The sequence below is a fragment of the Puma concolor genome, chromosome A1 (assembly GCF_028749965.1).
Source record: "Puma concolor isolate L17-30 chromosome A1, mPumCon1.1.hap2, whole genome shotgun sequence".
Lineage (NCBI taxonomy): Eukaryota > Metazoa > Chordata > Mammalia > Carnivora > Felidae > Puma > Puma concolor.
Genome location: NC_141667.1, coordinates 170,886,080 through 170,902,184, shown reverse-complemented (window position 1 = coordinate 170,902,184; position 16,105 = coordinate 170,886,080). Strand labels below are relative to the sequence as shown.

Genomic DNA, 16,105 nt, shown 5'->3' with positions numbered 1-16,105 from the left:
TGTATTTCCTAGGAAGGTGATATAACTTTTCTCCTCTTTCCCCATTGTGGAACTTGATTTGGTCTTTGTGAATTTCTTCACTGTTATTACCTTTGTAGTTAAGCACTCTCCAATTGAATCAGAGCAGTCCTCCAAAGTTAAATCATCTTTCCATTGTCTATCTCCTGTCTGTTTAAGACCAGTGGTTGTATTTCTAGTATAGTTGATCTAGAAATTTCTTCTGACTTGGAAGCATTTCTTGACTGCTATGAGAATGTTTAAGAAAAAGTTGTTTAAAAATAAAAATTATTTTTGTGCTGCAGAATGAAATATTGATTTTGAAAAACAGACTTTTAAGAATGGCATCTATATTGACATGATGAATGATTTAAATATCTTAATTTTTAAGAAATTTTATAACTTAAAAAACATTTAGAAATTATTGGAGACATTTTCAACTATGAAAATATTTTGTTGTAATTTAACTGTATATAAGCCCACTTAGTGAACGGATTTATGAGAGAAATGTTTAAATATCATAAAGTTTTAATTTCAAACACGTCAAATTATTTTTCAGTTCTAAACATGACTTAAGTTTTGATCTCCAGTTTATATTCTAATTCTGTGTTTCCTCATTTTCAGGCTGAAATAGAACTATTCGTGAACAGGCTTGATTCAGTGGAATCTGTTCTTCCTTATGAATACACAGCGTAAGTTTTTTAGCTTGATTTTTATATAAAATTGCATGTAACTCGGGTTGCCTGGTTAGCTCTGTTGAGTGTCAGTCAGTTGAGTGTCCGTTGAGTGTCTAACTCTTGATTTTGGCCCAGGTCATGATCCCAGGGTCATGGGATCGAGCCCAGCATTGGGCTCCATTCTGAGCATGGATCCTGCTTAAGATTCTCGAAAATAAAAAAATAAAATTGTATACGACTTATCAGAATTTTGTACTTTTAGAATTTTATTTTCTCCATAGTTATGGATAAATTTATATGTGCTTTAAAAATGTACAGGGCCGGGGCACCTGGGTGGCGCAGTCGGTTAAGCGTCCGACTTCAGCCAGGTCACGATCTCGCGGTCCGTGAGTTCGAGCCCCGCGTCGGGCTCTGGGCTGATGGCTCGGAGCCTGGAGCCTGTTTCCGATTCTGTGTCTCACTCTCTCTCTGCCCCTCCCCCGTTCATGCTCTGTCTCTCTCTGTCCCAAAAATAAATAAAAAACGTTGAAAAAAAAAATTTAAAAATGTACAGGGCCTAAAAACATTTTTTAAAGGGTATTCTTTATTCCAAGGTAGGGTTAGAATGTGAAATGTGATCTTTTCAATAGAAGCACCAACTAAAACAGTGGATTTCCTTTTTTATCTCAGTGGACAAAAAGCCATTGTGTTTTCTTTAAATTTTTTAATTATAGGGGCACCTGGGTAGCTTAGTCACTTAAGTGTCCAACTTTTTTTTTTTTTTTTTTTTTTTTAATGTTTTTAAGAGAGAGAGCAATCCAGAGAATGAGTCAGGGAGAAGCAGAGAGAGAGTGGGAGACACAGAATCAGAAGCAGGTTCCAGGCTCCATACTGTCAACACAGAGTCCGACGCAGGGCTCGAACTCAGTAACATGAGCTGAAGTCTGATGCTCAACCTACAGAGCCACCTATGTGCCCCATGAGTGTCCAACTCTTGATTTCAGCTCAGGTCATGATCTTATGGTGGTGAAATTGAGCCCTGAGTTGGGCTTAGTGCTGATATTACAGAGCCTACTTGGGATTCTTGATCTTCCTCTCCCTCTCTGCCACCCATCCCCCAATAAATAAATAAACTTAAAAAAATAGATTTTTTAATTATAAAAATACTCAAAACATTTTTAAGTTTATGTATTTATTTTCAGAGAAAGAGTGCATGTGTATGCCGTGTGAGCGAGCAGGGGAGGAGCAGAGAGAGGGGGAGAGAGAATCCCAACAGGCTCCGCACCGTCAGCCCAGAGCCTAACAGAGGCTCAATCCCACCAACCGTGAGATACTGACCTGAGCAGAAATCAAGAGCCCGAGGCTTAACTGACTGAGCCACTCAGGTGCCCCCAAACTCCACATTATTTTAAACAAAATTTTTTTTTGTTTTTAAATGTTTATTTTTGAGAGAGACACACACAGGGCGAGCAGGAGAGGGACAGAGAGAGAAAGAGACAGAATCTGAAGCAGGCTCCAGGCTCTGAGCTGTCAGCACAGAGCCTGATGTGGGGCTCAAACTTATCAATGGTGAGATCATGACCTGAGCTGATGTCAGACGCTCAACCAACTGAGCCACCCAGGTGCCCCTTAACAAAATTCTTATGTCCTTCATAATCAATCCCCAGAAATAATTGCTTTGTTTTCTGCTCCTCCTACATTTTTTTCTCTGCATATTCTAATGTACCTAACCACATCTATACATTTTTGTTTTAAACAAAAGTGGTTTTGCACCTTGTTTTTCTCATCTAATCTTTTCACGTTAATACACAGCCATAGCTACCCCAGTCTTTTTCGGAGCAGTTTATGCTTTTTTTGTTTTTTTTTTTGTTTTTTTGTTTTGTTTTTTTTTAACGTTTATTTATTTTTGAGACAGAGAGAGACAGAGCATGAATGGGGGAGGGTCAGAGAGAGAGGGAGACACAGAATCGGAAGCAGGCTCCAGGCTCTGAGCCATCAGCCCAGAGCCCGACACGGGGCTCGAGCTCACGGACGGTGAGATCGTGATCTGAGCTGAAGTCGGACGCCCAACTGACTGAGCCACCCAGGCGCCCCTTGTTTTGTTTTTTAAAGTAAGCTCTCACCCAGTGTGGGGCCTGAACTCATGACCCTGAGATCAAGAGTTGCATGCCCTACCAACTGAGCCAGCCAGGCACCCCTGTTTGTTGTTTTATTGTAGAGGTTGTGTAGAGTTGTGTATAATTTGTTCCACTATATCTCTGTTTTTGAACATTTTATTTTAACTTTTTTGATATTATAAAAAATTTTTTGTGTATATATAACCTTTATTCATTTGATCACGATATACCCTATTGAGTATAAAACAGTTCCTAAATTTTATCTGGCTTCTAAATTTTTGTTGTATGTAAGAGGTTTAAAAGAAAATATGTGCTTACTATAGAAAAAAAGCACACACCAAAAAGTGAGACTATCCTATTAGAATCCAGATGCCTAACTACGTATTAGAAGGAAGTACAACATTCATAAATGGATGGACTGTTATTTATGTAACTATTGGAGACGAGACCTAAATGCTCTTTTCAGTTTTTGTTTCTTTTGTTTTGTTAAATAAACAAACATATTTCCTGAAATCTTTGTGGGATGTATCGGGGAAAATTCAGTGGATCTCCTACGTCCACTACATGGAAAGTCTTCATTTGAGGACTTCCTGGCCCCAGTTTGTGGGTTTGTTTTTTTTTAAGATTTTTAAGTAATCTCTACGCCCAACGTGGGGCTCAAACTCACAACGCCAAGATCCAGAGTTGCATGCTCCACCAACTGAGGCAGCCAGGCGCCCCCAACCAGCCTGTTTTTTTATCACCGAAGGTTCATCTTTGTTTTGGGAATCTAATCTGTAGCCATCACTGCATGGGTCCTGAGTGCTCCTATATCATTCCAGAATGAACACAAGAACTGTCCTTTAATTTTCTATAGCAAAGCTGAAATTTGACTGTAATGTTTAAAGCAAATTATTTTGAAACCTGGTTAATAATACAAGGGAATTACAGAGAACCTTATAGCTGACTGATTATGGCTTCTTCACAATTCTCTGCTCTCTAGGGTCTGTCTTGCCATGCTTCTCATGTTGGGATGTGTTAGGCATTGTATAGGGATGAGGCATAAACCCAGGGAACTTTGACATATCTTCCTGAAATGATATTATTAATTAAAGCTTTGGATTAGAAAGTTAGAACAAAAGGAGATAAGTTAATGGAAAATTTGCTTGAAGAAGAAAGATACCAGTTTTATCATTGGAATGAACAAAAATAAGTATATCGTGTTAACTTTTTAAATTCTGTAATTTACATCTTCATAAAAGATATTTAGACATCAAAGTTTTCTCGGGCATAATTTTCTGACGTTTTGCTTTTTTGCTTTGGGGAGATGTACATGGAACTTGGAGTGTGAATATATTTCTTATTCAACTACTAGAGCTACTGGAATGATCAGTACTTAATTTCTGCCCTCTAGATTGAATAGGGGCTTGATATGTCATTGTTTCCTTTTATGTGTAAAAGCTTAAATACTTCCCCCCCCCCCCCAGGTTTGATTTTTGCCAAGCATCAGAAGGAAAACGCCCATCTGAAAATCTTGGTCAGGTGTTATTTGGGGAAAGAATTGAACCTTCACCATATAAGGTTGGTATTCAGTGTGACATAGAGGTCATTTAGTTGTTCCTTTCTTTCTCATTCATTCTTTTTTCTTTATTTTTTCCTTACAGAAAAGCCTAAGATAACTTAGCTGTTATATCTAAAGAGGATTTCATTTCTCTTTTAGCTCTGGGAATAATTATTTAATGTTACGGTTTAGAAGGATCCCTCTCCTCATGATATGTCACGGATAAATTTGTCTTAAACATTCATATATCAGTTTTTTTTTTTTAATTTTTTTAACATTTATTTTTGAGAGACAGAAAGAGACAGAGCATGAGCGGGGGAGGGGCAGAGAGAGAGAAGGAGACCCAGAATCTGAAGCAGGCTGCAGACTCTGAGCAAGCTGTCAGCACAGAGCCTGATGCAGGGCTTAAACCCACAAACTGCGAGATCATGACCTGAGCCGAAGTCACATGCTCAACCGACTGAGCCATCCAGGCCCCCCTCATATATCAGTATTCTAAATGATAAGTTGGTGGCCTAAAGGATAGGACTCAAGACGCTCTTCCTTATGTTACAGAGGGACCAGAAACCCAGGCCTCCGTCATGAAAAGTTGCCGCAGCTGCTCCACATCTCCTTCTCCCTCTTTGGGAGTATTCATACATATTTACCTACTCTCTCCTAGCAAGTATAGCACTACTTGGGTTCTCCCATTGGGGGTTTTGGGAAGCTAACCTTTCTCTTTTGACCATTGAAAGTATATTTGGAATGTTCTCGGTATATTTTTAGAAACCAAACTAAGCACAATATAAGATACTGTCTTCAATGTATGTACTCCATCATCACCCAGAATTACTCCTTTTTTTTTTTAGTTTATTAAAAAAAATTTTTTTAATGTTTATTTTTGAGAGAGAGAGAGAGAGTGGAGGAGGGGCAGAGGGAGGGTGAGACACAGAATCTGAAGCAGGCCTCAGGCTCTGAGCCGTCAGCACAGAGCTGGACACAGCGCTCAAACCCACAAACCACAAAATCATGACCTGAGCTGAAGTCAGATGCTTAACTGACTAAGCCACCCAGGCACTCCTATTTATTTATTTTGAGAGAGACAGAGAGAGTGCAAATCAGGGAGAGGCAGGGAGAGAGGGAGAGGGAGAAGGGGGGAGAGAGAGAGAGAGAGAGAGAGAGAGAGAGAGAGAGAGAGAGAGAGAAAGAGAAAGAGAAAGAAAGAAAAAGAAAGAAAGAAAGAGAATCCCAAGCAGTCCCCACACTGTCAGGACAGAGCCCGATGTGGGGCTTGATCCCATGACTGTGAGATCATAACCTGATCCGAAATCAAGAGTTGGATATTCAACTAACTGAGCCACCCAGGCGCTCCCTGGAATTATTCTTTTAAATCTGTAAACACTTAAGCCTATTTTTCTTCCATGTTGTGCAGTACCCTGTTCATTTTACATCTTTTCCCCCTGCTACACAAAGAATGATGCTCACTCTCTTTTAGAAAAATTAAACTAGTTTATCATAACGATGTATCACCATATAAAAACTTAAATGATGCAGAATAATATGAAATGAAAAGTAAGTCTTTCTCCCCCTACCCCCAGTTTTACATCAGTTTCTTTTTTTTTTTTTAATTAAAAAAAATTGTTTTTTTAACGTTTATTCATTTTTGAGAGACAGAGACAGAGCATGAGTGGGGAAGGGGCAGAGAGAGAGGAAGACACAGAATCTGAAGCAGGCTCCAGGCTCAGAGCTGTCAGCACAGAGCCCGACGCGGGGCTCGAACTCACGAACCGTGAGATCATGACCTGAGCCGAAGTCGGATGCTCAACCGACTGAGCCACCCAGGTGCCCCAGGACACCACAGTTTCTTATTAATCTTTCCTGAAATTTCCCATGTACTTACAACCATATATAAATAAAATTAGACTTGACTTGTTTATGATTTAACATATTATTCTGCACTGTGAATTTTTCCTTTAAGTCTCTACTTTGGACATCTCTCTGTATTCATTTTAATTTCTGTAACTTGACTCCAGGTTTTATTCCCCAGGCTAATTCCTCTCTCAGTGTCTCATCCTTGTCTTCTACGACTTAGACCCTATGGTTAGCTGCCTTCTCTGCTTCTCACTAAGCACTGCCATCTATTTTCTTTGGCACTTCATTGCACTGAGCATCTGTCCAGCAAATCCCCAAACCTAGAGTTGTCCCACTACCCACCTAATCCCCTCTAACACTACACTACACTGGGGAAAAGACGCATAATTGTGCAAGTTTAGTCCACATAAGTATAAGATCTTACAGTTTTCAACCATAAGTCCTCTTAAAATAATTATAATTTTAAAATTTCAACCCTAAAGATGCCCGTAGTTTAAAATTTTTTCAAAGACAGATTTGAAGGCATATGGGATGAGGCCACTGGGAAGGAAGGAGTTCAAAGTATATGGACATGGGTATTACTGTGCCGGGCAAGCATATTAATTGTGTATCATCTTAATTGTGTATCACTCCCTGATGTGATATTTTGAAAGATTACTTTGGAAGTTATTGTACTGTTTTTATAGTAGAGGGTGATTTTCAGGCATATTTATTAAATTATACAATCAACTTAAGATATTCCTGTGGTGCCTCAGCCCCATCATTCTGTTTAGTTATGCCTTTGCCTTGAGAAATAATGGAAGGAAAGAGCATCAATAACATCGTCAGTGAACTTGAGGGACAGCAGGAGTTTCTTGCAGTAAACAGCTCATAGCAGGTTGCAGATAAACAGAGGAAAGGCCAGCAAAATATTCAAACCCCGAAAGAAGTTTGTCCCTTTGGGGAAGAATTTAAGGGCAAATTCTGTCCATGGTAGGTTCTCTCCAGGATATATTTATTTACAGGAAAAGACAGCGTTGCTTATGCAAAGGACCCTTCTTCTAGGCCTAGTACTTTGCACTTTAATTTTGAACCAGGAGTTGAGGTAAAATAGAACAGGAGTGCTTTAAAATGGAGAGACGTGCATCTCACATTTTGTATGAGTTTCCTAGGAGTTTTTAGGATCAAGATTTGTGCTAAAACAAAATCTTTAAGTCCCCCAAGCTTAAAGAGACAGAGTAGGCATTTCTTAAGACTAAGGCATAGGTAAACAGAAACATGGGGATAAGAGATTAGATTTTCGGGGCGCCTGGGTGGCTCAGTTGGTTGAGCGTCCGACTTCGGCTCAGGTCACGATCTCGCGGTCCGTGAGTTCGAGCCCCACGTCGGGCTCTGGGCTGATGGCTCGGAGCCTGGAGCCTGCTTCCATTCTGTGTCTCCCTCTCTCTCTGCCCCTCCCCTGTTCATGCTCTGTCTCTGTCTCAAAAATAAACGTTAAAAAAAAAATTAAAAAAAAAAAAAAAGATTAGATTTTCATTCAAGTCAGCCATAAATGCAATGACTCATATTTTTCAGTATTGATTCAGTATTCTTTGTCCTTTATTTTCATAGAATTTTGCCTTATTTTTTAACGTTTATTTTTGAGAGAGAGAGAGAGAGAGAGAACGAGTCGGGGAGGAGCAGAGACAGAGGGAGACCGAGAATCTGAAGCAGGCTCCAGGTTCTGAGAGCTGTCAGCACAGAGCCTGGCATGGGGCTCAAACTCACAAACTGTGAGATCATGAGCTGAGCCAAACTCCAATGCTTAACCACCTGAGCCACCCAGGCACCTCTTATTTTGCCTTATTTTAGATCTGCAGTAAAAACAATGGTAACAACCAGCAACAAAACAAAACCTCAAATCTGCTTTGCTGTCTTTTATCTACGACTGCTGTTGAGGTCAGGAAAACAAGATTGTGTGTGTTATGTGAAGCTGGAGCCACATTCTCAGGGTCATAGACTCATCCCAGATCTAACCAGTCATCCATATTCATTTGCTCAGTTAGTATGTTCGTGCCAGGCACGGTGGTAGGTATGGCATGCAGCAGTGATCGGAGACAAAAATCTCTGTCCTCATGGACCTTATATTCTGATGAGGAGAAGGAAACAAAATGAATTACTAAAGTACATACTGTGTCCATTGCTGATGGAAAAACTATCAAAAATAAGTCAGGGAAGGTGAATGAAGAATTGGCAATTTTAAATGGGCCAGCAGAAGTCTTGCTGAGTGAGAAGGTAACATTCGAGCAAAAGACCTGAGGCAAGTAAAGGAGTGAACCATGTGAATATCTGGGGGAATGTTCTCTGTGAAGATAGCAGCACATGCACCCGTTCTAAGATGTGAGCTTGCCTGGTGGGCTGAAGGTACAGAAATAGTTGGTGTGACTTGAGCGAGTGAGCAAGATAGAGAATAGCAGGGAATGAGGGCAGAGAAACAATGGGACCATATCACATAGGAACTCCTAGGCCACTGTAAAGACTTTGGCTTGTATATCTGAGCAAGATGGTTAACACTGAAGGATATTGAGTAGGCTTAAATTTTAACAGGATCACTAGGGCTGCTGTGTTGAGGAGGACCATGGGAGAGCAAGGAGAGAAGCCAGGAGACTGGTTAGGAGGCTGACACAATCGTAGAGATATGTATGACCCGATAATAGCTCAGACCATGGAGTATAGGAGTAGGTGGTGTGTTGTCAGAATCTCAAAAGCTGGCTACATTTTGAAGGTGGGGTCAGTACAACAGAATTTGCTAAGGGATGGCATGTGGGGTGTGGATTTCCTGTTTTCTAGAGTGGGACAGTCTGGGAAGAGCAGGTTTGGGGGGAATGGGAAATTAGGCATCTAAATAGAGATGTAAACACTTCAATATATGTGTCTGGCATTGGAGGAGGGGTTCAGCCTAGATATATACATTTGAAAATCATCATTGGTGTAAAAATCAGTGTATCAGGAACTCATGAGATCCCCAAGGGGGTGTGGGTATAGATAATGAAGAGGAGGATTCCAAGGATTGAGCCTTGGGGCACTTGGTGTTACTAGGTGAGGAAGATGAGAAGGATTCAGCAAAAGAGACTACCTCAAAGGTGGGAGGATTACATGAGTTAATAAATGCTTATTATGATGATTAAGCATCCTCTCTAGTTTTACTATTTTCCTTCACAGTTGAACACAGTTGACTTGCCTAAACCCAGTAAGCACTGGATTGAGGCGTAAGATTTGCCACTTTTAGTATAACTAGCAGTGTCTATGCTGAATGTAAATTTGACACTTACCCTCTAATTCCTTAGTATGTATACTTCTTTTTTTCATTTTCCTCCCTTTAAAAAGGAACTTACAAGGTGTGTATAAGGTTAAGAATATTAGATAATTGCACAAACATTGCTACATTTACAGAAGTGGCAATGTAGACAAACTTAATTCTTAGCTGACAGGTGGCAGCAGTGGGCTGCGCTTGAAGCTCTCCTCTGCCAGCTCATGCACAAAAACTGGTTTAGGTGTTTTAATCATGTGCAAAGGATTGAACTGCTTAAAAGTGAAACATATGCAAGGTCTTTTTGTTTTTTTGTTTTTTTTAACTCCATGTAATAAAGTTTGAGTTTATTGAATGGTATACAATTGCAGACTATATATAGTTTAATAAATTACAGCCTTTAGAAAACTAGGGAATACTTTTTTTTTAAATTTTTTAATGTTTATTATTTTTGAGAGAAAGAGACAGTGCAAGCGGGGGAGGGGCAGAGAGAAAGAGAGACACAGAATCTGAAAGGCTCCAGGCTCTGAGCTGTCAGCACAGAGCCTGACATGGGGCTCGAACCCACGAGCCATGAGATCATGACCTGAGCCCAAGTCAGAGGCTTAACCGATCGAGCCACCCAGGCGCCCCAGAAATACGTTTTTAAAATGAAGACATAAGTGGATCTTGATAAAGTAAACTTACATTATGCGGTATGTTATGAATACCATTATTTTTACACATGAAATAAGTCCTAGGCTCCAAAATTGGAGGACTCCTTAGTGTTTTAACTTTTAAATTATTAATTTTTGTTTAAACCTTATTTGTTTCAATTTTATTTAAATAAGATCATGAAAATTGACAGTCTTTTCAAATGTGTGTAAAAAGAGAAGCACATTTACCCTGAGTTTTAGACATCCAAATTTGACTTTTTCTTGTGTCATCACAGTCTGTTACTTACTGCTGAATCTCTATTACCTGGCTCGTAGGGGGCACTTAACAAACATCCATCAAATGAATATATGGGCATAAAAACTTGTCTGCTTATTACTAGAAAGCCTTCAACTCCATAATTTCAAAACATCAGAGGCCATTACTATAGAAGAACTGATTTCCATTTTGTGCTACATGTGTTTTTTTTTCCCCTTTTAAGGTTCATTTACATTTAAAAGGTGAGTGGATTCAAATTATCGAAAATAAAAATAAAAACTGTTACTTATCAAAAGGAAAATTGATTTAGATTTTTAGAGAAATAGATTAAAATTTAAATGTAATTGAAGTATGAGAAATTTTACAATATTATCAATATTAATGCACTGAAGTAATTTGACAAGACCAGTATTTTTACTCTGCTTATGGCATAGGTGTGAAGGACCTAGATATTTTTTAATTTGCTTTTCACTTTATTTTAATACAGTTTACATTTAATAAGGAGGAGACCTGCAAGCTTGTCTGTACAAAAACATACCATACAGAGAAAGCTGAAGACAAACAAAAATTAGAATTCTTGAAAAAAAGCATGCTACTGAATTATCAACATCACTGGTAAGACATGGAGATTTTGGACTGTTGGTATTTTCCTTTTCTAGATGAAACCTCTGTTTCGTTGACTGTATAAATTACTTCATTAACTCTATAAAATGTAGCAAATCCGTTGATTTTTTTGTTGATAGTAATAGCATGAAGTCTGACTTTTAGGTGCCAAGGATTACTAAGGTTGACAGCTTAAAGTGTCATTTTTAACTGCTTAGATTACTGTAATATCTGGTACTTCTTTTGGTTCCTAGACCTGGTACCTAGAGTACTTCTTTTTTTCACGTGTATTTAATAAGAACATATTCATGCTTTGGGGAAAGAACCTGGATCAGTCATCTAGAAAAATACTGTTATTTTATACTTGGAGGCCTTAAAAAAGACCATGGGAAAACAAACTTGAACGTCATTTAATGTTTGATACATAGCATCTGCTTCAAATAAAACAGTTACATTTTGAGTAACCTGTTTTTTATTTTATACACTGTGATGTTACATTAACTAGGTCTTTACCAGTTAGTGTTACAATCAAAAAGCATTTAAACCTATTTTATTTTTGCTTCTAAAGTAGTTAACTCAAAAAAATAAGGTAGTTTTGACTCTTTATACATAATTCAAATGTAGAATATTTTTAAAAGGGTCTGAAAATCCAACTTTTGAAGTATGATCATTATTCTTCAAGATAATTTTGCTGACAAATACCTTACTCTGTGTGGGGTTCTAATTTACATATGTTTTGCCTCTTCTAAAAAGTATAAGGTACTGGAGATAGTGAACAAGAAGACTGTCTTCATGTACTTCCTCTTTTTTTTTTTTTTTTATATATGAAATTTATTGTCAAATTGGTTTCCATACAAATGTACTTCCTCTTGAATGTTTATCCTATCAGTATGTCATGCTCACTTGCCCAGTGCAAGGGAGGTTAGGAACCATTGATCTCAGTTTGACATGCCCAGACCCTGTGGCTCAAATACTGTGGTTGGAGCCTGTCATTCTATCTTGCCCCCTAAAAGTCCTAGAGAGGGGCAACCTTGGGTCACTTGCCCATCCGTGAACTAGTCTGTCTGTAATTAGGGGAATTCATTCTGATTGTCCAGACCTTGATAGAATCTGTTTCAGTCTGCTAAACCAGATGGAAACAAGTTTCTCATAGCAGGACACCGTTGGAATAAGGAAGGACACTTGCCCATTACACTTGTGTCAGCTTCTTCCTCTTGTGAGCCTCAGTGCAAACAAGAACTTGAAATCTCCTCATTTCTTTGGTACTGTGAGAATACTATGTAATTGCTGAATCAGTGTAAGTTGGGTACATTTGCTTATTCATAAGTAATTGAAATTTTCCTTGGTATTTTCAGTTTGCTTCAAATTGTTAACAGCCTTCAAAATGATATCTAAGGCTCAGTTTTTAGAGTTTCATGTTAGCCTCATTCACCTCCGTTTACTCTAGGAGGTGTAAACGTTTGGAGTAATAGCTACTCTATCCATTTAGCTATTTTTTTTTTTAATTTTTTTTTCAACGTTTATTTATTTTTGGGACAGAGAGAGACAGAGCATGAACGGGGGAGGGGCAGAGAGAGAGGGCGACACAGAATCGGAAACAGTCTCCAGGCTCTGAGCCATCAGCCCAGAGCCCGACGCGGGGCTCGAACTCATGGACCGTGAGATCGTGACCTGGCTGAAGTCGGACGCTTAACCGACTGCGCCACCCAGGCGCCCCTATCCGTTTAGCTATTAATAGCTACTCACTTGTTGACAGAATAAAGAATGACTTCAGGCCTATAGGTGATTTTTAGTTATTTCTTCTACCCTGTGTTCTTGGAATACTGTCAAGAAGCTTGCTCCTTAAAGATGATAGAAGCACCTCTTCTTCAGTAGCTTAGAAATATTTTTAACTAATTTATGATGGAATTAACATAGGTACTCTTTGATGCCAAAATGCATAATAAAAAGAATAAACAATTTAAAATAGTTTATGAAGTTAGCATTTGATAATGAAATTGATTCAGTAATTTGTGATAGGTATATCAGTTGCAAACTTATGCTATATTATGCCTAAAAATTTTAACTTGAAAGTTGCTGGTGATTAATCATTTTATTGTTGTATCAGAAGAGTTTATGATTTCAGGTCTGAAACTATTAGCCAAACTCTAAGCTGTATCACAAATATATCGTCTGGTAATTGTGGACAATGGACTTAAGTCTTTATTATTTTTTTTTTTTATGTTTATTTTTGAGAGAGAGACAGAGAGAGACAGAGTGAGAGTGGGGGAGGGGCTGAGAGAGAAGGAGACACAGACTCTGAATCAGGCTCCAGGCTCTGAGCTGTCAGCACAGAGCCTGATGCAGGGCTCAAATCCACAAACCGCGAGATCATGATCTGAGCCAAAGTCGGACACTTAACCGACTGAGGCATCTAGGCGCCCCTGGGCTTTAGTCTTTAAATGTTTTTTAATGTTTATTTATTTTTGCTAGAGAGAGAGAGAGAGAGAGAGAGAGAGAGCGAGAGAGCTAGGGAGGGGTGGAGAGAGAGACACCCACAGAATCTGAAGCAGGCTCCAGGCTCTGAACTGTCAGCACAGAGCCCTACACAGGGCCCGACCCATAACCCATGAGATCTTGACCTGCGCTGAATGAAGTCCGACGCTTAACTCACTGAGCCACTCAGGTGCCCCTGGGCTTTAGTCTTTAAATCAGTACATTACACATTTGGAAAATGTTGGTTCACATTGATAATTTAGTTGAACCCTAAGTTGAGTGTATTTCTGTCTTTGACTTACTTCAGAAAGTTTTTACTGTGTAACTTGATTTTCAGCATAGATACCAGAGTTGATAGAGATAAAATAGCATGAACCTTTAGAAATCTGAAAGACCTTTAAAAGTATAGTGTTATGTTATGGAATTTTATTGTGAATGTAGCACCACTTCTTAACCTTTGCACTGAGACATTTGGGGAGAGCATAATCATTTTCTAAATTATGAAACAATATATATCTGTGAAAAAACACAAGCAGCGTAGGAAAATATCAAGTAAAAAGTAAACATCTTCTACCACCCTCAACTTCTTTAATCCTGTTCCCCAGAGGTAGCAGTATTATTTCTCATGTGTTCCCAGATATTCTGTGCATATGCAGGCATATAACAGGAGTGTACCTGTTTAAAATAGTGCAACTGAAGTATTGTACATATTATTCTGCAAACTTGCGCATTTCTTTTCAGAAAATCTGGGCGTTTGTCATGTAAAAGCACATCTGTAGACCTGTATCTACCTTATTCTTTTCATAATTGTGTAGTATTACATTGCATGAATGAACTGTAGTTTTTTCCCCCATGACGTTTTTAACCTTACTACCTTTTAAACGATTACAATAACCGAATATTAGCTAATAAACCAACCCATTTAGAGAACAGTTAATTAAGAATAGTTAATTTCCTTATCTAAATTGACAAATACTTTTAATTCATAATTTGGGATGTTGGAACACAATTTGAGGATTTTCTTGCCTTATTCTGTCCTGAGCTACTTCTTGATTCTTGAGACTAGTGTTTTGATAGCGCCAGGCACCGAATTCCCTTCAGCTATACTCTGCATGGTTTGTGCTTATACTTCTTGCCCAAATTTCCAGGTGTTTGTGACATTTTATTTATAAAAGTATAATTATATAACTAGGTATCACAGTACTTACGTTTTCTAGCTTATTGGACAGAGAGGGGTCTTTGAAGGTATTTTAGTCTAGTGAGTTCTAATCCTGGATCTCAGCAAGCTAGCAGTGGGAGAATGTTTTTAAAAATTCAAAATCCTAACAGATAGTGTAAATGTACCCATGTTAAAACTATATAGAATAACTTAAATGCCAAGCTTCTTTGCTTTTCACTACAATTTTCTGAATATATTGTGATAACATGGGTTATTCTGTTCTGATTGGAAACTCTGGGAATTTAATTTATTGGGGAAAAATTATTAGTGGATGAGGCTTCATTAATAGAAGTGTTTTATATGGAGCCCATGGAGGGTAAAGGAAAATAATGCAAAGAAGTCCTAGATGGTAAAAAAAAAAAAAAAAAAAAAAAAATTGGGGCCAACCTTTATCCTTTTGAATCCTTCTTTTTCACTGTGAAGATTAAAAATAAGATTTTTAGTATTTTTGCTGTTATAAATTTAAATAAGTACTACTCCCTAACTTAGCAAGGCAGTAATTGAAAATTATATTCTTTAAATTTTATTACATTTATTTCCAAGTGTTTGTTGTTCTTTTTTTAAATGCTTCCTATTACCAGGAAAAGGTTATTGTGTCAAGGCATTATGTAAATGATAAACTTAGGATGCTTGCTTTAAAAAAGCCTAAATTGCTGCTTAATTTCTCTTTTTATAGCTAGCACTGTAATTTTTATGTAGTACTTTCTCTGCGATGAAAGCATAAAGATATTATAATTAATATATTGTATATATTCATTGATTGCATTTCATCCTCTATCTAAAAAATTAAAGCAATTAACTGATTGTTTAAGCTACCAAAAAAATCTGAATTATTTATTTTATGTAGCAGTGCTTTTATACTTCTAATATTTTAGTCTTTTCATGGGAGCTGCTAGCCTGCTGGCTATAATAATAAGCAACTTAATAGTGAAGGTGATTCTAAAATTTGGTATATTGGGTACTATTAAATAGCATTTAAATGTGACGAGACATGTTTTATTAGGTCATTAATGTACACCTTGGGTGCATATAGAATCATAATTTTACTTCCTAAGGCATACATTAATTAACAAATAAAACATGCCCTGGAGTCATCTTATGACTGTAATATAGCTAGTATATTTTTAGTAATATTTTTTAATTTGTATCCTGTAGTGTGCTCTTGGCATTTGGGGACCACATGCTCGGACTTTAATGTAGTTTAGACAGTGCTACAGAATCTTATTCTTTTATTCTTTATTTTTATCCCCTTTTTAAAAAAGTTCTTTGTCACTATAGCACTTAAAATTTTTGTTTCTCTGGTTTTATAGCAGCATTTCTTTTACACATAAGTTGGATTTACACAGCTTAATAGATTAAGACTGTAATTTTCACTTTTTCACTGGCCCTTAAGTTGAATATTTTTCCATCTTGCAGTTATGTTCTTCCCCTTTTTATTGAATTACCTAGTAGTAAACGACATTTGCT

At 37.8% G+C, this 16,105-nt stretch overlaps 1 protein-coding gene across 1 annotated transcript in view; it reads left to right on the top strand.

Annotated features, from left to right (window-relative positions):
• TM9SF2 (transmembrane 9 superfamily member 2) overlaps positions 1–16,105 on the top strand; it is a 66,375-nt gene that overhangs the window by 18,746 nt on the left and 31,524 nt on the right. Inside the window, exons 2-4 of the mRNA XM_086708837.1 lie at positions 622–689; positions 4,237–4,330; positions 10,829–10,956. Coding sequence (XP_086564963.1) covers positions 622–689; positions 4,237–4,330; positions 10,829–10,956 — 290 coding nt within the window. The remainder of the gene's footprint in view (positions 1–621; positions 690–4,236; positions 4,331–10,828; positions 10,957–16,105) is intronic.